The 25,549-nt window shown below is 39.0% G+C and overlaps 1 protein-coding gene across 4 annotated transcripts in view; it reads right to left on the bottom strand.

Annotated features, from left to right (window-relative positions):
- USP3 (ubiquitin specific peptidase 3) overlaps positions 1–25,549 on the bottom strand; it is a 108,829-nt gene that overhangs the window by 4,818 nt on the left and 78,462 nt on the right. For all 4 annotated transcript variants that reach the window (XM_031031538.2, XM_006736614.3, XM_081829557.1 and 1 more), the window contains 3 exons: positions 2,405–2,523; positions 1,237–1,350; positions 1,031–1,098 (listed from right to left, as the gene is read on the bottom strand). In XM_031031538.2, coding sequence (XP_030887398.1) covers positions 1,031–1,098; positions 1,237–1,350; positions 2,405–2,523 — 301 coding nt within the window. The remainder of the gene's footprint in view (positions 1–1,030; positions 1,099–1,236; positions 1,351–2,404; positions 2,524–25,549) is intronic.

Raw genomic sequence — 25,549 nt, 5'->3', positions numbered from 1 at the left:
TCATCCTTGGCTTTGCTTTCCAGTTTAGTTACCCACAGTCAGCTGTGGTCCAGAAGATGATCCTCCTTGTAACCTCTCATCAAAAGGTCAACAGAAGCTAACACTACCACAATTACAATTAATATTAAATTATAATTGTAAATTAAACTATCATAGGTACATATGTATAAGAAAAACTAGAGTGTATATATAGGATTTGGTACTGTCTGCAGTTTCAGGCATCCACTGGGGGTCTTGGAATGTATTCGTACAGGTGGGAGGGGGCTGCTGTACGTGTAATATCGGTTCCAAAAAGTAGAGAGGGGGTGGGGAACAAACACTATTTCCAGGAGCGGAAGACACTGATGAAGAGGATCCCTACCAACCACCAAGCCAGGAATACATTTACTGTAATTTCTTAAATCCAAAGACAGGATCCTGTAACCGTCCAATGAGGAAAAAACGTTGCCTATAAAGGGATGAGACTCAGACTGGTAGTAGACTTGGCCCTTGTAACTATGAATGATGAAGTCCAGGGAGCAATGTCTACAGAGTTGTGAGGGAAAAGGGTTTTCAACATGGACAGGGTTTTGTCCACACTTGAAGGTAAAATAGCGAATCTCAAGAAATCAGAAGGTATAAACTAATACAAATTTTCAGAAAAACAAAAATTCAATAAAAATGAATCTTTAAAATAGATGACACGAAGTTCCAAATAATTTCCCATTTTTCCCCAATTTAAATGTCATCTGACAAAGGAAACAGAAAAACTTTGGAGTAAAGACTACTCAGGATTTTGTGGACAAACAGCTTAGGTTCTGAATGCTGAGCTCCAATGAACCCTTCTCCATTTTGCTTTCATGTGCCTTCCCTCCTTCACAACATCCTTTCAAGAATATTCTTTCACACCAAGACGGAAAGAAAGCTCTACTTCACTCACTTTAACGCATCCTTTTTTTAGGGAGTTGAGGGGAGAATTATCCAGCGTGGTGTGAAACTGCTGGTCTCCACCGTGCGTTTCCCAAGCGCGAGAAGCCACTGACACACTTACCCGGAACCATGGTGCACCACCACAGCAGCAAGGTCGTACAGGCAGTGCTCGGGGCCTCTGTTCTCAGGCTACAGAAAAAGGGAGAAGACATCCCAGGACGGAGTTAGCAGCAGTGCTCAGTGACCTCCTATCTCCTACCTCAGTGTGAAGACTTGATTTGACTGAAGAGCCATCTTTCACCACCTAACAAAGATAACTGATCTTACCTCTAGCAAGTAGCATTTCATGTCCAGGCCTCTCAGGGGAAATTCTACATAGGTATCAACTTTGTTTCTTAAATATGCAGTCCAATGAAATCGTTTCAAATGTAAGCATAGCACCTGGATGAGAGACAAATCAGACAAAGATTATAAACAATTTACATTTCAATAAAATTAACTACTTGGTACTAATGTCTCGATATTTTAGGTGGCCTATCAGTTTATCTTTGGAACCCTGATGGTACTTTCTTCCACATTGTGATGTTGTGATTTATAATATAACCCCTGAAACTAATATTACAGTGCATGTTAACGAACTGGAATTAAAAACTAAATATATATAATATATATAAATTATATAAATAAATAGGTCTTCACCCTCTGTCCTAACAGAGCTCCTAAACCCTTAGAATTTCCTAAATGGTAGCCATAAAGGTGTCTTTGTTATGTTAATGAGGTGACTTTCGGACCACACCTAAGGATAGGGGCTGGTTGGGGGAGGGGGGGGCGCCACACCCAACCCTGTGATTACGGAGTTGGAACTTTCAGTCTCCCCAGTCTCCCCGCCCCCCACCCCAACTCCAGGGAGGGGGGAGGGGCTGGGAGTTGAACAACTGTCAACAGCCAGTGAGTTACTCAGTCAAGCCTATGTAATGAAGCCGCCATAAAAATCCAAAGTGAGGGGTTTAGAGAGCTTCCAGATGGGGAACCAGAACAGTTCAAGGCCCGTGCCAGGCCCAAACTGCACAAGGGCAGAAGCTCCTCTGTTCAGGACTCCGCTCTACCTATCTCCTCATACATGTCTGTAGTCTGTTGGTCAGAAGCATAAAGTAACAAGTGACTGGCTTCTGAAGCGGAGGCAGTCTTGGGGGACTGAGACCTGACCCTGTGGAATCTGATCGCTGTCTCCGGGTAGGCAGTGTCAGAGTTGCAGGGAATTGTAGGACACCCTGCTGTTGCTCAGTGGTGGTGTGGTGGGAAACCACCTTCCACACGCTGTAAACTGTGATCAGGACACATTAATTATGCATTCTCAAAGGGTTTCTTTACCTTTCAGTAGCAACTCGAGAGACCAATAGAGAACACAGGCTACAGTTACAAAAAGATTTGTCTTCTCATCAATCAAACATTTTTCCTCTCAAAATTGCATTACAATTTGAAACTCAGTCCTTACCTTGGGGAGTTTTTGAATCCAGAACTTTTTAGTGGATTTTTGTTTCTTTTTGCATTTGTGGCACATATATAACTCTGTCTCATCAAGTTCTTCTAAGTCCGTGAAACTGCGAAGACAATCTAAAACCAAATTGATTTGGGCAGCATTAAAACAGGAGGCCTTCTACAGAGGCAATACGCTGTAGAAAACAGACTGTGAACTTTGAAGCTGGACAACTCTGGCTCCAATCTCAGCGTTATTAACTCAGTGACCTTGGAAAAAAGTCAGCCTTTCTCAGTTGCAAAATGGAGACCAAAAAACTAACAAAAACAAAAACAAAACCTACTCTGAAGCACTGTTGTGAGGAAAAATACTGTGTGTCAAGTGCCTGGCATCATGTCTGACATCTGGTAACCATCACTTAATGACAGGTGGTACTGCTGGGTTTGGTGCTATTAATGAAGAATTAGTCTGGATACTTTTGCTAAAAATGGTTTCCTTAATTAAAAAAATCAAGGTTTGAGCAGCAATCTTCTCTCAATATCTTACCTTATAGAGGACAAAGCCCCCAAGTTCATAAAAAAGTCAGGTTTAGAGCAAACATTTTCACAGTCATAACTTATTAAAAAATAAACGCAGATGACAGAAGGCTACATTACCAACCTTCCTACGATACCTCCAGGGAATCCTTTGTTCCAGGCTCTACTCTCAGTCCCCTGGACAAACCACAGATAAATTTTTTTAAAGGCTTGTGTAATCTGGGGTTTGGTAAACTGCGGCCCCAAGCCAAATCCAGCCACCTGGTTTTGTAAATAAGGTTTTCTTTTTTTTTTTTTTTTAAGATTTTATTTATTTGACACAGAGAGAGACCGCGAGAGAGGGAACACAAGTAGGGGGATTGGGAGAGGGAGAAGCAGGCTTCCCGCGGAGCAGGGAGCCCGATGCGGGGCTCGATCCCAGGACCCTGGGATCATGACCTGAGCCGAAGGCAGACGCTTAACGACTGAGCCACCCAGGCGCCCCTGTAAATAAGGTTTTCTTGAACACAGACACGCCCACTGATTCATATATCCTCTGTGGCTGCTTATATACAAGAGCAGAGTCGAGGAGTTGGGACGCAGACCTTACTTGCAGTAATGCCTAAAGTATTTACTATCTGGCCCTTTATAAAGCGTTTGCCAACACCTGTTGCAATCAGTAAGGTATGTATTGTTCTGTAGAGAAATAATATTATTCCTTTTAGAGAAGAGTATGAATGCCTGTGTACCCAGCACTCAAAGAAATGGATTCTCTCCAGTACTTGAGGAGCTAAACTTTATGTGAATGGCATCCCCTAGAGTTGTGCAGTGAGCAACCTGAGCAGCCAGGTGTGGGAGCCCTGTTAGGAGTTTCCTGTATTTTCCCAGTAACAGACCCCATCTTTCCCTCTAGAAATAGACATTATCCTGAATTTTGTGTTAATCATCTTTTTGCTTGCCTTTATAGACCACATACATACACGTATGCATCTTTAAACAGTATAACGTTTAGTTTGAAAAGTTGGGTAGCAAGCACTAAACCTAGCTATATGAGGAAAAGCAACACTGTCTGTACTCAAGAATTTTCAGGTCATAGTCCACCTTGGCTCCCAAGAGAAGAGAATAAGAAAGAGCCTGGTGACACAGGCCCATGTGGAAAAGGGGAACCATGCATTCTTTGTGGAGTTGTGTGTTTGGTTTGGTTTGGTTTTTTTGAGGTATAATTGGCACCTAACATATTAATTTCAGCTATACAATATACATTCAATATTTGTATCTGTTGGGACATGATCACCACAATAAGTCTAATTAACATCCATTAAGATTTTTTTTCCTGTGATGAGAACTTTTTATTATCTTAGCAACTTTTTATTTTTTAAAGATTTTATTTATTTATTTGACAGAGACACAGCAAGAGAGGGAACACAAGCCGGGGGAGTGGGAGAGGGAGAAGCAGGCTTCCCGCCGAGCAGGGAGCCCAACATGGGGCTCGATCCCAGGATCCTAGGACCATGACCTGAGCTGAAGGCAGATGCTTAACGACTGAGCCACCCAGGTGCACCCCTATCTTAGCAACTTTTAAGTATACAATATAGTATTAACTATAGTCACCATGCTATATTATTACATCCCCATGACTTATTTATAACCTCAAGTTTCTACTTTTTGACCCCTTTCAAGTATTTTGCCCACTTCCCATCCCGCACCTCTGGTAACTACCAATTTATTTTCTGTACCTATGAACTTGGTGTGGGGTTTTTTAGATTCCACATATAAATGAGATCATATGGTATTTGTCTTTCTCTGACTTTAACTTAGCATAATACCCTCAAGTTCCATCCATTTTGTTCTAAATGGCAAGATTTCATTCTTTATGGCTGAATAATATGTCATTATATAAACATATTGTCTTTATCCATTCATCCAACAGTTGCTTCTTGGATTATTGTAAATAATGCTGCATGAACATAGGGATCATATCTTTTCAAGTTAGTATTTTCATTTTCTTTGGAAAAATACCCAGAAGTGGAACTGTTGGATCATATGGTAGTTCTACTTTAATTTTTTTTTTAACATTTTTTATTGAAGTTCAATTAACATATAATGTATTACTGGTTTCATAGGTAAAGGCCTGTGATTCATTAGTCTTGTATAGTACCCAGTGCTCATTACATCACAGGTCCTCCTTAATGTCCATCACCCAGTTACCCCCATCCCTCCACCCCTCTTCCTTCCAGCAACCCTCAGTTTGTTTCCTGTGATTAAGAGTCTCTTATGGTTTGTCTTCCTCTCTGGTTTCATCTTGTTTTATTTTTTCCTCTCTTCCCCTATGATCCTCTGTTTTGTTTCTTAAATTCCACATCAGTGAGATCATATGGTAACTGTCTTTCTCTGATTGACTTATTTCGCTTAGCATAATATCCTCTAGTTCCATCCACGTCATTGCAAATGGCTAGATTTCATTTTTTGATGGCTGCATAATATTCCATCACACACACACACACACACACACACACACACACACACACACACACCCCTTCTTTATCCATTCATCTGTCGATGGACATCTGGGCTCTTTCCATAGTTTGGCTATTGTGGACACTGCTGCTATAAACATTGGGGTGCATGTGCCCCTTCGGATCACTACATTTGTATCTTTGAGGTAAATATTAGTGCAACTGCTGGGTCATAGGGTAGCTCTATTTTCTTGAGGAACGCCCCCCCCCCCGTTTTCCACAGTGGCTGTGCCAATTTACATTCCAACAGTGCATAAGGGTTCCGTTTACTCCACATCCTCCCTAACACTTGTTATTTCTTATGTTTTTGATAACAGCCATTGTAACAGTTGTGAAGTGATAGCTCATTGTGGTTTGATTTGCATTTCCCTGATGAGTGATGTAGAGCATCTTTTCATTTACCTGTTGGCTATCTGTATGTCATCTTTGGAAAGATGTCTATTAGGATTTTCTCCCTTTTTCTAAAATGGAACTGGTTGTTGTTTTGTTTTTGCTACTGAGTTGTATGGGTTCTTTATATATTCTGGATATTAACCCCTTAACAAACACTATTTGCAAGTATTTTCTCCCATTCAGTAATTTGCCTTCTCATTTTATTCCCTTTGCTGTACAGAGGCTTTTTGGTTTGAAGTAATCCCTCGTATTTAATTTTGCTTTTGTTGCCTTTGCTTTTGGAGACAGATTGAAAAAGTCACTGCCAAGACCTATGTCAAGAAGTTTACTACCTACGTTTTCTTCTGGGACCTTCATGGTTTCAGGTCCTAGGTTCCAGTCTTCAATCCATTTTGAGTTAACTTTTGTGTATGGTGTAAGAAAGTAGTCCACTTTCACTCCTTTGCATGTGGCTGTTCAGTTTTCCCAAAATCATTTACTGACGAGATTATCCTTTCCCCTTGTATATTCTTGGCTCCTTTGTTGTAAATTGACCATGTATGTATGGTTTATTTCTGGGCTCTATTCTGTTCCATTGATATGTCTGTTTCTACGCCAAAACCATACTGTTGTGACTACTATGGCTTTGTAATTTAGTTTAAAATCAAGGCATGTGAAGCCTCTGGCTTTGTTCTTCCTTTTTTTTTTTAAGATTTTATTTATTTATTTGAAAAAGAGAGACCGTGAGAGAGGGAACGCAAGCAGGGGGAGTGGGAGAGGGAGAAGCAGGCTTCCCATGGAGCAGGGAGCCCGATGCGGAGCTCGATCCCAGGACCCTGGGATCATGACCTGAGCCAAAGGCAGATGCTTAACGCCTGAGCCACCCAGGCGCCCCATGGCTTTGTTCTTTCTCAAGATTTCTTTGCCTATTTGGGGTCTTTTGTGATTCCATACAAAACTTAGGATTGTTTGTTCTACTTCTATGAAAAATACCATTGGAATTTTGATAGGGATTGCACTGACTCTGTAGATTGCTTAGGGTAGTGTGAATAACATTAATTCTTCCAATCCATGGGCATGGTATATCTTTCCATTTATTTGTCTCATCTTTAATTTCTTTCTTGTCTTACAGTTTTCAGTGTATAGGTCCTTTACCTCAGTTAAATTTATTCCTGGGTATTCTTTTTGATGCAATTGTAAAAGGGATTATTTTAATTTCTCTGATAGTTCATTATTAGTGTATAAAAATGCAATAGATTTTTGTATTTTGATTTTGATCCTGCAACTTTACTGAATACATTTTTTTGGTGGAATCTTAAGGGTTTCTATATATAATATCATGTCATCTGCAAATAGTGACAGTTTTATTTCTTCCTTTCCAATTTAGATGCCTTTTTTTTTTTCCTTGCCTAATTGCTCTGGTGAGAATTTTTAATACCTTATTGAATAAAAGTGTTGAAAGTAGGCATCCCTGTTTTATACCTTATCTCTGAGGAAAAGCTTTGAGCTTTTCACCGTTGAGTATGATCTTAACTATGGGCTTGTCATATATGGCCTTTACTATGTTGAGGAAGGTACCCTCTATACCCTCTCTGAGTTTTTATCATAAATGGGTATTGGGGCACCTGGGTGGCTCAGTCGGTTAAGCATCCAACTCTTAATTTCAGCTCAGGTCATGATCTCAGGGTCTTGAGATTGGGCCTCGTGTCATGCTCTGTGCTGGGTGTGGAGCCTGCTTGAGATTCTCTCTCCCTTTGCCCCTCCCCCCACCTATCCTCGTGCTCTCTAAAAATAATAATAATAAATGGGTATTGAATTTTGTCAAATGCTTTTTATGCATCTACTGAGATAATTATATTTTTATCCCTGATTTTGTTAATGTGGTGTATAACACTGATTTATAGATGTTGAACCATCCCTGCATCCCTGGAATAAATCCTGCTTGATTATGGTGTATGATCCCTTAATGTACAGTTGACCCTTGAACAACATAGGGGTTTCAGGGCACCAACGCCTATGCAGTTGAAAATTCATGTATACCTTTTGACTACCTCAAAATTTAATACTGATAGCCTACTACTGACCAGAACTCTAATGATAAGTCAATTAACACACATTTTGTATATTATATGTATTATATACTGTACTCCTCTAGTAAAGTAAGATAAAAGAAAAATGTTATTTAAAAAAATCACAAAGAAGGGCGCCTGGGTGGCTCAGTCGGTTAAGCGTCTGCCTTTGGCTCAGGTCATGATCCCAGGGTCCTGGGATCGAGCCCCGCATCGGGCTCCCTGCTCAGCGGGAAGCCTGCTTCTCCCTCTCCCACTCCCCCTGCCTGTGTTCCCTCTCTTGCTGTGTCTCTCTCTGTCAAATAAATAAATAAAATCTTTAAAAAAAAAAAATCACAAAGAAGAGGCACCTGGGTGGCTCAGTTAAGCATCTGACTCTTGGTTTCAGCTCAGGTCATGATCTCAGGGTCATGGGATTGAGCCCTGAATTGGGCTCTGTGCTCAGTGTGGAGTCTGCTCGAGATTCTCTCTCTCCTTCCCCCGACTTGCACACTTGTGCTCTCTAAAATAAATAGATAAAATCTTGGGGAAAAAAATCACAAGGAAGAGAAAATACACTTATAATACTGTACTGTATTAATCAAAACAAGTCACATGTAAGTGGACATGTGTAGTTCAAACCCATGTTGAAAGGTCAACAATATTGTTGAATTCAGTTTGCTAATATTTTATTGAGGATTTCTGCATCTGTGTTAATCAGGAATATCAGCCTGTAATTTGCTTTTGTTATGGTCCCCTTGTCTAGTTTAGTATCAGGGCAATTGCAGAATGGCCTTGTAAAATGAGTTTAAAAGTGTTCTTTCCTCTTCTATTTTTTGGAAGAGTCTGAGGATTGGTATGAATTCTTTGCATGTTTGGTAGATTTCATCACTGAAGTTGTATAGTCCCAGACATCTGTTTGTTGCAAGATTCTCGATTACTGATTCAATCTCCTTACTAGTAATCAGTCTGTTCATATTTTCTGTTTCTTCATAATTCAGTCTTGGTAGGTTGTATATTTCTAGGAATTTATCCATTTCTTCTAGGTCTCCAATTTCTCGGTGTGTAACTGTTCACAGTAGTCTCTTAAGATCCTTTGTATTTCTGTGGCATCAGTTGTAATGTCCCCACTTTCCTTTCTGATTTTGAGTCCTGTCTTTGTTTCAATTAGAATGGCTCAAGGTTTGCTGATTTTTACCTTTTCAAAGAACCAGCTATTTTGTTGATCTTTTCTATTGTCTTTTTAGTCTCATTTATTTCCACTCCAATCTTTGTTATTTCCCTCCTTCTTCTAACTTTGGGCTTTGTTCTTTTTCTCATTCCTTAAGGTGTAAAGTTAGGTTTATTCAAGATTTTCCTTGTTTCTCAAAGCAGGTATTTATTGCTGTGAACTTCCCTCCTAGAACTGCTTTTGCTGTATCCCTTAAGTTTTGGTACATTGTGTTTCCAGTTTCATTTTCACAAGGCATTTAAAAAATTTCTCTTTGATTTCTTCTTTGACCCGTTGGTTGTTCAGTAGCATGTCATTTAATCTCCATGTACTTGTGGATTTTCCGGTTTTCTTCTCATAGCTGATGTCTAGTTTCATACCACTGTGGTCAGAAAAAATGTCTGATGTGATTTCAGTCCTCTTAAATGTATGAAGACTTCTTTTGTGACCTAACAAATGGATCTACCCTGAAGAATGTTCCATGTGCACTTGAGAAGAATGTATTCTTTTGATTTTGGATGAGACACATTGTATTTATCTGTTAAGACCATCTGGTCTAATGTGTCATTTAAGGCCACATTTCCTTATTGATTTTGTCTGGATCTATCCACTGATGCAAGTTGGGTATTAAAATCCCCCTGTAACTGTAATACAACATTATTACAATGTTATTGACTATATTCCCTATGCCATATTTTTCATCTCCATGACTTATAACAGGAAGTTTATGCCTTTTTTTTTTTTTTTAAAGATTTTATTTATTTATTTGACAGAGACACAATAAGAGAGGGAACACAAGCCGGGGGAGTGGGAGAGGGAGAAGCAGGCTTCCCGCTGAGCAGGGAGCCTGATGCAGGGCTCGATCCCAGGACCGCAGGACCATGACTTGAGCTGAAGGCAGACGCTTAACGACTGAGCCACCCAGGTGCCCCAGGAAGTTTATGCCTCTTAAACCCTTTTATCTATTTCACCTATCTCCCTATGTACCTCCCCTATGGTAACCACCAGTTTAATCTCTATATTTAAGAATCTTGTTTTGTTTTTTAGATTCTACTTATATGTAAAATTACATGGCATTTGTCTTTCTCTGACTTATTTCCCTTAGCATAACACTAAATCCATCCATGTTGTCCCAAATGGCAAGATCTCATTCCTCTTTATAGCTGAGTAATATACATTGTATATATCTATCCCATCTTCTTTATCCTTTCATATATCCATAGACACTTGGGTTGCTTCCATATCCTGGCTATGGTAAATAATACTGCAGTAAATACAGGGGTGCAGATATCTTTTGAATTAGTGTTTTCATTTTCTTTGGGTAAATACCCAGTAGTGGAATTACTGGATCATATGGTATTTCTATTTTTAAATTTTTTGAGGAATCTCCATACTGTTTACCCCAGTGGTTACACCAATTTTACATTCCCACCTACAGTGCACTAGGATTCCCTTTTTTTCCACATCCTTGCCAACACTTGATATTTCTTGTCTGATACTAGCCATCCTGACAGGTGTAAGGTGGTATTTCACTTGGTTTTGATTTGCATTGCCCTGATGACTAGTGATGTTGAGCATCTTTTCATATGTCTAGCCATCTGTACGCTATCTTTGAAAAAATGTCTATTCAAGTCCTCTGCCTATTTAATCAGATTTTTTGGTATCAAGTTGTATATGTTTTTTATATTCTTTGGATATTAACCCCTTATGGGATATATCATTTGCAAATACTTCCTCTCATTCAGTAGGTTGCCTTCTTGTTTTGTTGATGGTTTCCTTTGCTGTACAGATTTTTTTTTATTGGTGTAGTCCTAAGAGTGTATTTTTGCTTTTGCTTCCCACCTGAGGAGACCTATCCATAAATACGTTGCAAAGGGTGAGGTCCAAGAGATTACTGTGTATATTTTCTTTCAGGAATTTTATGGTTTCAGGTCTCACATTTAGGTCTTTAATCCATTTTGAGTTTGTTTTTGTGTATGGTGTAAGAAAGTGGTCCAATTTCATTCTTTTGCAAGTAGATGTCCAATTTTCCCAACACCATTTATTGAAAAGATTGTCTTCAGTGTATATTCTTGCCTCCTTTGTTGTTGTTTAATTGACCATATAGGGGTGGATTTATTTCTGGGCTCTCTATCCTGTTCCATTGACCTGTATGTCTATTTTTGTTTTGATTAGTATAGCTTTGTATTATATCTTGAAATCTGGGATTGTGATACCTCTGCTTTGTTCTTTTCTCATGATTCCTTTAGCTGTCTTTTGTGCTTTCATAAATTTTAGGATTGTTCTACTTCTGTGAAAAATATCATTGGTATTCTGACAGAGGTTGAATTTGTAGATTGCTTTGGGTAGTATGGACATTTTAACAATCTTCCAACCCATGAGTATGGTATATCTTTCCATTTCTTTGTGTCATGTTCTATTTCTTTCATCAGAGTATATATAGATCTTTCACCTCCTTGGTTAAATTTATTCCTAGGTATTTTGTTCTTTTTGCTGCAACAGTAAATGGGATTGTTTTCTTTCTGCCACTTCGTTATTAGTTTTTTTTGAAAGTCTTTAGGGTTTTCTATATATGCTATCATCTACAAATAGTGACAGTTTTACTTCTTCCTTACCAATTTGGATGCCTTTTTTCTTGTCAGATTGCTGCAGTTAGGACTTCCAGTACTATGTTGAATAAAAATGGTGAGTGGACATCCTTGTTGTCTTCCTGATATTAGAGGAAAGGTGCTCAATTTTTCACTATTGAGTATGATGTTAGCTGTGGGTTTTTATCATGAATGGATGCTGCATTTTGTTAAAGCTTTTTCTGCATCTACTGAGATGATCATATGGTTTTTATCCTTTCTCTTGTTAATGTAATATATCACACTGATTGATTTGTAAACAGCAAACCACCTTTGCATCCCTGGAATAAATCCTACTTAACTGTGGTGATGTGTGTGTGTGTGTGTGTGTGAATGATTTTTTAAAATGTATTTTTTTTTAAAGATTTCATTTGTCCGAGCGCAAGCAGCCCCGGGGAGCAGTAGGCTCCCTGCTGAGCAAGGAGCCTGATGCGGGGCTGGATCCCAGGCCCCTAGGATCATGACCTGAGCCAAAGGCAGATGTTTAACCAACTGAGCTACCCAGGCATCCTAAAATGCATTGTTGAATTCAGTTTGCTACTACTTTGTTCAGTATTTTTGCAGATATGTTCATCAGAGATACTGACCTGTCGTTGTTTTTTTGGGGTTTTTTTGTAGTGTCTTTGTTGGGTTTTGTTATCAAGGTAATGCTGGCCTTGTAGGATGAATTTGGAAGTTTTCCTCCCTATTCTATTTTTTGGGATAGTTTGAGAAAAACAGGTATTAACTCCTCTTTAAATGTTTGATAGAATTCACCTGTGAAGTCATCTGGTCATGGACTTTTGTTCGTTTTTTGATTACTGATTCAATTTCATTACTAGTAATTGGTCTGTTCAAATTTTCTATTTCTTCCTGGTTCAGTTTTGGAAGATTATATGTTTCCAGGAATTTAGCCCTTTCTTCTAGGTTCTTCAGTTTGTTGCATATAATTTTTTATAATATTCTCTTATAATCCTTTGTATTTCTGTGGTGTCAGTTGTTACTTTCGTCCTTCATTTCTGGTTTTTACTGGAGTCCTCTCTTTTTCTTGATGAGTCTGGCTAAAGGTTTATCAATTTTCTGTATCTTTTCAAAGATCCAGCTCTTAGTTTCATTGATCTTTTCTATTTTTTTTTTAAATGTCCTTCCTTCTACTAGTTTTGGGCTTCATTTGTTCTTTTTTAAGCTCCTTTATTTATTAATTTTTTTTTTAAAGATTTTATTTATTTATTTGAGAGAGAGAGAATGAGAGAGAGCACATGAGAAGCTGGAGGGTGAGAGGGAGAAGCAGACTCCCTGCCGAGCAGGGAGCCCGATGCAGGACTCGATCCAGGGACTCCAGGATCATGACCTGAGCCGAAGGCAGTCGCTTAACCAACTGAGCCACCCAGGCGCCCTTTTAAGCTCCTTTAGATATAAAGTTAGGTTGAGATTTCTCATTTCTTGAGGTATGCCTGTGTCACTATATTAACTGCCCTCTTAGAGCTGATTTTGCTGAGTCCCAAAGATTTTGGATCTTTGTGTTTTAATTTGCACATGTTTCCATGTATTTCCTGATTTCTTTGATTTTTTTTCATTGACCAAGTGTTTAGTGGCATGCTGTCTCACTTTCATCTGTGTTTTTTCCAGTTTTCTTGTAATGAATTTGTATATCTTGAATATCTTTGTATATCTTGACTATCATTGTGTGCAGAAAAGATACTGGATATGATTTTTTTAAAAAGAATTTATTTGAGACAGAGCACAAGCAGGGGGGAGGGGCAGAGGGAGAAGCAGGCTCCCCACTGAGCAGGAACCCCGACGTGAGGCTAGATCCCTGGAATTATGACCTAAGCCGAAGGCAGATGCTTAACGGACTGAGCCACCCAGGTGCTCCACTTGATATGATTTTAATAGACTTATTTTGTGGCCTTACCTGACCTATCCTGGAGAATGTTCCATGTGCACTTGAAAAGAATGTGCATTCTGCTGTTTTTTAGGGGGAGATGTTCTGTATATATCTTTTATCCATCTGGTCCAATGTGTCATTCAAAGCCACTGTTTCTTTATTGATTTTCTGTCTGACTTACCCATTGATGTAAGTGGGGTGTCAAAGTCCCTTATTATATTACTGTCAATTTCTCCTTTTATGTCTTTTAATATTTGCTTTATGTATTTAGATGCTATTTTTTTCCATTTGTATGGTACATGTTTTTGCATCCCATCACTTTCAGTCTGTGTCTTTAGGTTTGAAGTGACTCTCTTGCAGGCAGCACACAGTTGGATCTTTTTTTTTTTTTTCCTATCCATTCCATCACCCTATATTTTTTTGATCATTTAGTCCATTTACATTTAAAGTATCCATTTACTTATTGCCATTTTGTGAACTGTTTTCTGGTTGTTTTTGTAGTGCTCTGTTCCTTTCTTGTTCTCTTGCTCTTTTCCCTTGTAGCTTGATGGCTTTCTTTAGTGTTATGCTTGGATTCCTTTCTCTTTAATTTTTGATTTGTGGCTACCATTGGGTTCATATACAACATCTTATGTATTTAGCAGTCTATATTAAGTTGATGGTCCTTAAGTTCAAACACATTCTAAAAGCACTACATTTTTACTCCCCCTCCATATTTTAAGTATATATCATATTTTGCATCTTTTTTTTATCCCTTGACTGATTTTTGTGGATAAAAGCTATTTTGCTACTTTTGCATTTTAACCTCCATTAGTAACTAATCTACTACCTTTATATTTGCTTTTACCTGTAAATTTTTTTCATTCATAATTTTCTTCTAGTTATGGCCCTTTTTTCCCACTTAACTAATTCCCTTTAACATATCTTATAAGGCTGCTTTCAAGGTGATGAACTCCTTTAACTTTTGTCTGGGACACTCTTTTTTTTTTTTTTTTCAGTTGCTAGTTTTTTTTTTTTTTAAAGATTTTATTTATTTATTTGAGAGAGAGAGAATGAGAGACAGAGAGCACGAGAGGGAAGAGGGAGAAGCAGACCCCCCGCTGAGCAGGGAGCCCGATGCGGGACTCAATCCCGGGACTCCAGGATCATGACCTGAGCCGAAGGCAGTCGCTTAACCAACTGAGCCACCCAGGCGCCCCTGTCTGGGACATTCTTTATCTCTCCTTTTATTCTGAATGATTACCTTGCTGGGTAGAGTATTCTTGGCTTGTAGGGGTTTTTTTTCCTTTCAGCACTTTGAATATATCTTGCCATTTTCTTCTGCCCTGCAGTTTCTACTGAAACATCAGCTGACAGCCTTAAGAGGTTTCCCTTGCATATAACTATATTCTTTTCCGTTTCAACTTTTAAAATTCTCTATCGGTACTGCTTGCCATTTTTATTATTATGTGTCTTGGTGTGGACCAACTTGGGTTCATCTTGTTAGGAGCTCTCTGCTTCCTGGACCTGGTATCTGTTTCTCTCCCCAGATTAGGGAAGTTTTTAGCTGTTTCTTCAAATAAGTTTTATGCTTCCTTCTCTCTCTCCTCCCTCTGAGATCTCCATAATGTGATGTTAGTATGCTTGATGTCACTGAGGTTCCTTAACGTATTCTCAATATTTTCCTTTCTTTTTTCTTCCCTATTTATATTGGTGGCTTTCCACTACCCTGTCTTCCAGATCACTGATCTGTTCTTCTGGATCCTCTAATCTGTTGATTCCCTCTGAGTGTACTTTTTTTTTTTAAGATTTTATTTCTTTCTGAGAGAGAGAGAGACAGCAAGCATGAGCGGGGGAGGGGGGGTCAGAGGGAGAGGGAGAAGCCGACTCCCCGCTGAGCAGGGAGCCCGATGCAGGCTCCATCCCAGTACCCTGAGATCATGACCCAAGCCAAAGGCAGTCAACTGAGCCATGCAGGCGCCCTCTAGTGTATTTTTATTTCAGTTATTGAATTCTTCAGCTCTCTCTGGTTTTTATATTTTCTATCTTTAAGTTGTCACTGAGTTCATCCACTCTTTTCTCAAGTCCAGTGAGTATCTTTATGACCATTACTTTCAATTCTTTATTAGGTATACTGCTTATTACCATTTTATTTCACTCTTTTACTGTGATTTTGTCTTGTTCATTCATTTGGAACATCTCTCTCTCTCTACTTACATTTTGTAACTGTTTCTATCAGGTCAGCCACATCTCCTGGTCTTGAAAGTGGTGGCCTTGTGTAGAAGAGGTCTGTGGTGCTCTGCAGCACAGCATCCCTCTCAGGTCACCAGAACCAGGCACTCCAAGGGAGCCCTCTATGTGGGATACATGTGACCTACTATCGTGGGTAAGCTGCAACAGTCTTCAGCCAAGGGAGCTGCAATGACCCACTTTGCTTGCTGTAGATGCACTGCAGAGTTTGGTCCCTATGCCATTGAGATGCCTGTCTGAGGCCACCCTGGACTCACTGTAGGGTGAAACCCACATTCAGCCTAGCTGCTTGCAATTAGCCTCTCTGCCACAGCTGTGGGGGCATAGAATGGCAGATTTTGCTCCATGCCTTTTTGAGAGGCTTAAACTTAAAGGGTAACCACCAAGTGGTCCCAAACTGATTTATGCATAAGATAATGCAGTTCTCCCCTTTTCCTGTGAGGCCATGTGATAAACCAAAATACAAGAGAAGATATGAAAGGCTCACTAGACAATTCATAACCAAGCCATACAAGCTGAACCTGGTTTTTCAAACATTCAATTTAAAAATGGTGGTCCCAACTGCCTCTAAGAGCCATCTTGTATTCTCACGCCTCTCTCTCTGTTGTTACAGCAGGCTCAGGAGCCCACATCTGCTGCTGTACCCTCAGACAGTGAGGCAGCCTCATTGTCACAGCCGCATCAGAAGCTCAGAAGACTGCTGTGTCCATAGGCAGCCTCTAGAGAGTTTTAATAAAGAAACAACACTGTAAATCCTAGTTGGATTAGTAAAGAACTACCCACATAGTCATCTCCATATGGATTTTAAAAGCTGCTTTTTAGCTCTCCCTAAAACTAATGCCTATTTGTAATGACTTGCATGGGTTAAAACAATAATAACCCAGAATAATTCTAAATTTCCAACTGCTGTCTTTAAAAAAAAAAAAACTTTTAAATCAGTTTTTAAATAAAAATATCCTTGAGGCACCTGGATGGCTCAGTCAGTTAAGCATCCGACTCGATCTCAGCTCAGGTTTTGATCTCAGGGTCCTGAGTTCAAGCCCTGAGTTGGGCTCCACCCTGGGGGTGGAGCTTACTTAAATAAAAAAACAGTCCTTAACCATGGTATTGCCGGACAGTAGACTTAGGAGGGATGTTTATTTTCCTCTTTGTACTCTTCTGAATCTTCCCTAAATTCTACAATGAATATACAAACTTTCTTATGTCCTTCAATTTTTATTATTGAAACATACATGCACACAGTTACTTCTTAAAGAGGAAGACTGCCTAGGTACAGCCTTTCCTTGACATTCACAGATTTGACACCTGCCATTTTAACATCTGAAGTCTGAATGACCCTGAAATGTATTACAGTTTAATCTTTTGCAGCAGCATGAAACTACTAGCTACCCAGCATTCACATCTCGCAAAGCTTTGTTGTTCTCCACTTACCTTCACACCGCCCATATGAGGAAGCTGCTTAAACTTTTTTCATTTGTACTTTATTGCATTTCATGAGAAAAAAAAAAAAATGTCATGATGGCTTTTGAAACTCCTAAGATTCTCAAGGGTTTCAGGGCATATATTTCACAAGTGTCAGTCTTCCACATTATATAAACTGTTAAATACATCCCTATGGAGAGCAGGGAATAAAACTGGTTTGTTGATGTTATTAGATCCCCTTTATGTACTATATAAATTTAACTTATAGCAAAGCAGTAATTGGGAAGTATGTATAAATTAATCATTCTGTTTTACTCCCCCAAAGCAAATATACAATTATAAACGTGATACAATAGGTTAAAAAATTCAAACAACATAAAAGAGCAGGAAAAAGGAAGTCACAGTTCACTTTCTTCTGGAATCCTTACCCCTAAGAAATCACTGTGAACAGATGGAGTATGTTGCTCAAGACTTTAATGCACATATGAATGTTTTTTATTTTACACAAATGGAATCATTCTATAGACACAGTTCCATGGATAGTGTTTTACTCCACAGTATTTTGTAGCTATCTTTCTGTGGCCTGGCTATTGATCAACTTTATCTTTAATTACTAAACAGTATTATTTATTAAACCAGTGCCCTACTAGTGAGCATGTAAATTGCTTCTGATCTCTGCAATAACAAAGAATGCTTCAATGAACATCTTTTACAGGTGTTATTGTCCACGTTCACAAGTAAAATTACAATGTCTAAGGAAATGCTCATTAAAAGTGGTAATCACTGTCCTCCCAAACTACCAATTTATACTAACGCCAATATGTGAGAGTGCCCACTCCCCAAAACCTATACTAACAATGGATATTACCTTTGTCATGTTGACTAAATCTGCTCTACCTATACTTTCTTGAATGTATAGGTAAATGTTACATCGACCATTTGCATTTCTCTTATTCATATACTTTACCAAGTACTCTTTTTCATATGTCCTCTCCTTTTCTACTTTAACCTTAATTATGCAGTTAAATTTATGAAATTTTTTTCCTTTCTGAGTTCCGGTCTTGGTGAAAGATCTCCCCTACAAGTTCAAAATGATGTTTGCCTATAGTGTCCTATGGTTAAATTCACAGTAAATCTTGAAACCTCAAATTTCAGAAAAGATGGAAGTAAGGGATGAAATTAATGTTTTCCCAAATTTTCATTTTCAATATGTACTAATTTTTTTTCTCCACTGATTTGAAATTTTTTCTTTGCTATATAATAAATTCCTATATATACCTTTCTGTACCAGTACCTGCTAAATTAGTATGCATGGGACATTTCCTACCTTATCTCTATCCTGCTTCATTTTTTTTTTTTAAGATTTTTATTTATTTATTTTAGAGAGAAAGAGAGTGTGAGAGGGGGGAGGGTGAGAGGGAGAACGCAGACTCCCCGCCAAGCAGGGAGCCCCATGTGGGATTCGATCTGGGACCCCAGGATCATGACCTGAGCCAAAGGCAGTCGCTTAACCAACTGAGCCACCCAGGCACCCCTGCTTCCTCATTTTCATTTAAAAAACTTTTTAAGCTTAAGAATTTCTTTCTGCTGGGGCACCTAGATGGCTCAGTCGGGTCTGCCTTCAGCTCAGGTCATGATCACAGGGTCTGGGATCGAGTCTCCCTGCCCTCCCCCGCCCCCCCCAACACATTGAGCTCCCTGCTCTCAGTGGGAAGTCTGCTTCTCCCTCTCCAACCACCCGTCCCCCTGTTCATGTGCACTCACTCTCAAATAAAATCTTTAAAACAAATTTCTTCTTAGGAACTTTTGAGCAAATTAGAATAAATTTAGGAAGTAATTTGGGGGAAAACGGACATCTCTATATTATTGGTCTCCCTCTCCAAGTATATGACATGGCTCTGTTTATTCAGGCTTTTTATCTGTTGTAATATAAAGTTTTATAATTTTCTTCATCTAGGTCTTATATTTCTCAATAAATTTATTGAGTGTTTTTAAGATTTTACTGCTACTGTGAATAGGATCTTTTGCTATGTGTAGTAAAGCAATTGGTTTTTTTGCCTATTTTTTATTTGGCTGCATAACTAAACTTTTTAGCTCCAAGTTTAGAATTTATCAACATAATACCTGTATTTAATTTTTTTTTTTAAATCGAGAGCTTTCAGAAAAGCAGGTCTCCTGCCCAGTGCTGCTCTCCTTGTCTATTGCCTTGTCTCTCAGCAGCAGGACTCCTGACTGCTTCCACACTGTAATGGAAAATCGTTAGTGCTTCACTGTTAACCACGGTGATCACTGATAGCTTTTTTTAAAAAATTTGACAGAGAGAGACACAGAGAGAGAGGGAACACAAGCAGGGGGAGTGGGAGTGGGAGAAGCAGGCTTCCCGCTGAGCAGGGAGCCCGATGGGGCTGAAGGCCCAACGACTGAGCCACCCAGGTGCCCCAGATAGCTTTTGATAGATAATCTCCATCAAGTTAACTTTCTATTCCTAGCTTAATAAGAGCTAATAAAAGGGCTTTTTTCCTTCTTCTTTTAATCAGTAATGGATTTGAAATTTTATCAAAACCATTTTTATCTTCTCCCATTAAATTATATTTTCTAGTATTACATCTGCAGGGGCCCAGGGCAGGCCGCCCCAAGATGGGCCACTTTGACATGAACATTATTTTGAGTTAAAGCAAACAAAACCCAGCAGGTTCAGGAAAAGCTCTTACCTCCTCAACTGCCTGCTTATACCAGGAAGAGATTCCTCTTTACCTAAGAAACTTCTCTGCCTAAATAACAGGACAATGTTTGTTTTCCAAACATCTCTTCTCACCTTCCTGCTAATAGTCTTTCTCCCCTTTGTTTCCTCAGACCCGTACCCCTCTCCTTGGCTCATAGAAGCCTCATGTTGCCTGTCTTTGGAATCTCATGTCTGTGTGGATTCCCTGTACATACAAAACTAAATCTGATTTTCTTTCTTGAATCAATTTGGTTCTTTGTCCAGCAAGAAAGACCTTGAAGGGCAGAGGAAATTCTTCCAACAGTTGACACAGTCAGCAGGATACTTTAACTTGCTGGACATGACTGCAACTGAAGTCCTTGGGACATCTGACATACAGCCAGCAGAAGGTAAGATTTCTTACCCTGTCAACCTCCCAGAATCTCTATCTGCACAGTCCGAAAGAGCAGGAGTGGTGAGAGTCCTTTCTCTTTCTTGCTACATTTAAATTAGCAGGAGAAAATATTTGTGGAACCTACCTCCTTGGGGTTAGTTATTAAATTGATTAAATTGTCTCTGGTTAAATTTGGTAGAGTACTCTTTTTGGTTACGGATTCATTTCTTCCCAGAGATAGTCTTTGAGTTTGGTTGTTTTTCTGGGTTTTTCTTTGCTTGTGTTTTAAGTCATTTGTCATATGAACTTTGTGCACATAAAAGGTAAAGACTGTTGCTAAAGGGCATCTTGGAAGCTAAAGCCCCCAAATTGGTGGACACAGATCAAGCACTTAAAAGCTACTAGAGCGCTCACCACCTCAAGAAGACTCTCATGAAAGCTAAGCTGGTCACGGAACAGGTTAGACTGACACTAGTTCACTTACTATCCTCAAGCAAACTTCCTTGCAACAAGGTACATTGCTAAACAACACACAGTCCCCAATCCTGCAGCACATCTCTTGTGTTTTCATGGGAGACCAGAGACCCCATTTTCACCATCCTTCCCGCCTATGCAATGAAGGCCTTTGCTTGCTTAAACTAATTTTGGGAGCAAACTTTTAGACCACGGGGACCATGACCTATGTCCTCTTTGGGTGCCTCTTCCATCTCTGGTTCAGCCATTAAAAGACTTATTGGTTGGAGTTGCTATTAACAATTATTCATCAATGGTCTTTTAATTGCTTATATTGAAAAACATTCGTCTTACTGGTATAAGCATGCCTTAGGGACTCCCTTGACAAGATGAAGAGAAGACTAAAAAATAAATGTCTACCTCTAAAGTAAAATTCCCTTAAAATCTGGCCTCATCTGGTCTGCCTTCAGCTCAGGTTAGGTTCCCAGAGTCCTGGGATTGAGCCCCAGGTCTGACTCCCTGATCAGCGGGGAGCCTGCTTCTCCCAGCTCATGCGTGCTCACGCTTTCTCTCTTTCTCAAATAAATAAATAAAATCTTAAAACAAGCAGATGAGGCCAGATTTTTTTTTTTTTAACTCCCCTTTCCCTACGAGATTTATAAGGACCAAATCTCTATGTTCAAAGTATACAGACTGCTCACATAAAAGCTGAAAGCCAGGAAATGAATTTAACAAAAGCACCTGAGATTGGCAATAAGGCTCGCTTTGCTCCTACCTTCTAGAGCTCTGTAAGCAAGCTCTGCCAGCTTCGGACATTCCTATGCAATGTACATAGCAGATGGATCCTAGCCACCCCCACTGATTCTTTGAAAGGTCAACATTCAGGGGCTAATAGAAGCCAAGATCGAATTATGTATGCTGCAAGAAGGCTTTTGTTAAAATGCTTTATTTTGCTTACCATTTTAGTTAAAAAAAAAATCTCCCTGCTAAAAAAAAAAAAAAAAGTTTAAAAAGGCAGATCAATCCCTTGATATTCTAAGCTTTATCCAGTTCTTTGGGAATTAGAAACAACTGCCTTGGGGCACATGGGTGGCTCAGTCGGTTAAGCGGCTGCCTTCGGCTCAGGTCATGATCCCAGGGTCCTGGGATGGAGCCCCGCATCGGGCTCCCTGCTCAGCAGAGAGCCTGCTTCTCCCTTTCCGTCTGCCTGCCGCTCTGCCTACTTATGCTATCTCTCTGTCAAATAAATACATTTTTAAAAATCTTAAAAAAAAAAAAACTGCCTTACCAATCTGTACAAAACCAGAAATGCAACTCTAGAAACAAGTCAAAAGCCCACCCCTCTTTCCCGATCCCTAACTCTCACTTATTGCCCTTAAAATGTTTGTAGCTATTATAAAAGATCAGGATATTGGAACAAAATTGTCCTGTACTTAAAAGTGCAGTTGCCCCGAAACTAAAAAAATTTTTTGGCATTCTTTCTCAGTTTCTGGATATGATAAATTTTACCATGTCTTTAAAATATAAACACAGCCCACAATCACCTGAGACTGAAGAAAAAATGGGGGAAAGAAGCCTTTCTAAAATGCCTCTTGTGCCCAGACTCCAGGACCTCTGGTAATAAGCAGATTTGCTCCAGATTTCCACCTTGGAAAAAACTTGGGATTCTTTCTCTGTTCCTTTGTGATGTGTTTTCTATTCCCATCTTCTCTAGGACCTAAGAGCCATTCTTTGAAATACAAGCTTTAGAGAAATTTTTCATCAAAAAAAAAGTATTTAGAAATTGGGCCTTTAATGTCCTCTCCACAAATATTAGTAAAAACAAAAGCTATAATATTTTGTTTGCATCTTGTCTGTGTGTCCACGTTATAAATGTAAGATATTTTCTTTACCTCCCGATGGTATCACTAAAATTAATTTGTAAAAGAGCTCTTTTTAGTTGGTTTGAGAAGTCAAGCACTTATAAGTATTGGGAATTCCAAAACTCAAAGATAGAAACTAACCCAAATTCAAATGATCTGGGAAAATATTCAGTATTAAAGCTAATTTTAGGTTGTTGGTTTAATTAAGAAAAAAGGTCTTTAGCGTTACCAGCATTAAATATATGACTGAGATTCTGTGTTTACTGAAAGCCAAATAAGTTCATCTCTGCAGAAAAAAAAACTTAGAATAGTGATTGATTTTTGTCTAATGCTTTATGAAGTTTTGTGGGTAATCTAAACATAAGAACAAGCAAATTAAACAGGTGTAAATAAGAGAAAAAGGTTTGTAGGCAGGGGTGCCTGAGTGGTTCAGTCGATTAAGCGTCCGACTCTAGATTTCAACTCAGGTCATGATCTCAGGTCGGACTCTGTGCTGGGCATGGCACCTACTTAAGAGTCTCTCTCTCTCCCTCCCCCTCTGCCCGCCCCCCAAAAAAAAGTTGGTAGGTAAACTTTTACATAGCTTCTAAACTCCAAAATCCTTGGCAACCTGACACTTTTTTTTACTAAGTCATTTCCAGATAAAGTAAAATAATAAAACATTTAGGTACTGAACATATAGGTTCAGAAAATAGGTGTCAATAGGTTAATTTGTGTATTATTACAGAGAAACTAAATATGGATCTGTTAGTAAACCTGGTTTGTGCTTTACTGAAAAACTGTACTATGAAAAAAGCACATTCTTAGAAATTATGAAATGTATTCACAAATTTGCTATTCTAAAGAATACTGGTATAACAGTTCAAAATTGCCTACTACTTAGTTTTCACTAGAAATTAAGGTTTCTAAGAGTTAAGAATTCTAATAAATGTAATTAAGACTACTAGAAATAATAAGGGAAACAATTCCCTATGCAAGGAAAGAACGAAGTGTTTTTAGTAGAAAAGGGTATGAGGAACAGAAATACATTTTTGTTAAGGGAAAAGAAAATTGAAGAGGGGAGAAGAGGGGAAAACCCAGAACAAGAGCTGAATGTTAAAAATAAAGTTCCAGAAGGTTTATGGAAAAAGGAATCTTTGGAAAGGAATTTTATGTGTGATCAGTACTGGCTGAGATTAGGATACAATTAATAAGTTTTAATATCAAAAATACACTGCAAAGTTGAAATTTTGTTAAAAGGACAAATTACAGATCTGCTCTTAATAGAATTTTCTTTTCCTTTAAAAGTTATCTGTTTAGAAATCAAGGATTCTGTGTTTTGCCAAAATAATTTATCGAGTCTTTGATTCTTTAAGAAAACTGAGTCTTAATACTAAAGCTAAATTTTGCTCAAAATTATGTAAGGTTCTATATTTTTGCCTTTTGAAATCTTTTGGTTAGGTAATTAAATATCGTTTCATAATGACCTGTGATCCTGTTAATCAAATGTTCAAACTGTTCAATTTTTTTTTTTTTTTAAAGATTTTATTTATTTATTTGACAGAGAGAGACACAGCGAGAGAGGGAACACAAGCAGGGGGAGTGGGAGAGGGAGAAGCAGGCTCTCCGCAGAGCAGGGAGCCCGATGCGGGACTCGATCCCAGGACCCTGGGATCATGACCCCAGCCGAAGGCAGTCGCTTAACCAACTGAGCCACCGAGGCGCCCTGTTCAATTTTTTTTTTAAGATTTTATTTATTTATCTGACAGAGAGACAGGAGAGAGGGAACACAAGTAGGGGGAGTGGGAGAGGGAGAAGCAGGCTTCCCGCTGAGCGGGGAGCCCGATGCGGGGCTCGATCCCAGGACCTTGGGATCATGACCTGAGCCGAAGGCAGCCGCTTAACCGAGTGAGCCACCCAGGCACCCCTGTTCAATGTTTAACATATTTCCTAAAATCAGATCCTAAAATGAAGTCTTTTGACCACAATCTAAGGTGTTCCAGATAGGTCTCTTAGATTGTATTTATGTAGATATGTTAAGTGTTCTAAAACTGTATAAAACTCTGAGAAACTTGATGTCCTAGTACGTTGTTATGTGTTGGGAGTCAAAATTTCCTTGTCAACTGCATCATAATGAACTCTAATACAGTTACTATTTTGCTCTGATGGTATTGCAAATGTGCCTTAAGTTCATAAAACTGGTAAGAATTTCTGAACTAGTGGAAAAACTGGATTTAAGCAAAACAATAATATGGAACTGAAAAATTATCCTTTTTAGTTCTTTATGACTTTTTAAAACATTGCTGCCTTTCTAAAATGCTTTGTTTTTCCAGATTTTAAATTGTTTCTCTTAAGCTAATTGACTTAGAGCAATTTAACAGAATATATCTTTATCCTTCTCCCTACCTGAACTCTCCGGAATTCAGAAACTCTAGGTATTCTTATATTTATTTGCATAAGTTCAATACAATTCTGTTCTCCTTATAACAGGACACAATTGGAAACATTTGTTATGTAACCAAGGCTTTGATTGGAGTGTCCTATTTGAGAGAGAGATGCATAACCTCAGCTATGACCAGACAGCTTGAAGGAAAAGCCAGTAAAGCCCCCAGAAGTACCAGTCTGTTACCCTGCTTACAGAGTTCCCAGCTGCCTTACCAAGTGAGTAAAGGTTCGCACTCCCTGGCAAATACAGGAACCTCAGAATACTTTGGAGACCTCGAGCAGAGAGGAATTCACCCAAATCTATAGGTATTGCAGCAGAAGTTTTGTTTTTTTTTTTTTTTAAAGATTTTTATTTATTTATTTGAGAGAGAGAGAGAAAGAGCACAAGACGGGGGAGCGGGAGAGGGAGAAGCAGACTCCCCGCCGAGCAGGGAGCCCGATGCGGGACTCGATCCCGGGACTCCAGGATCATGACCTGAGCCGAAGGCAGTCGCTTAACCAACTGAGCCACCCAGGCGCCCGC

This window comes from Leptonychotes weddellii, chromosome 9 (assembly GCF_054177405.1).
Source record: "Leptonychotes weddellii isolate Sample4059 chromosome 9, ASM5417740v2, whole genome shotgun sequence".
Classification (NCBI taxonomy): domain Eukaryota; kingdom Metazoa; phylum Chordata; class Mammalia; order Carnivora; family Phocidae; genus Leptonychotes; species Leptonychotes weddellii.
This window is presented reverse-complemented; position numbering and strand designations above follow the sequence as displayed.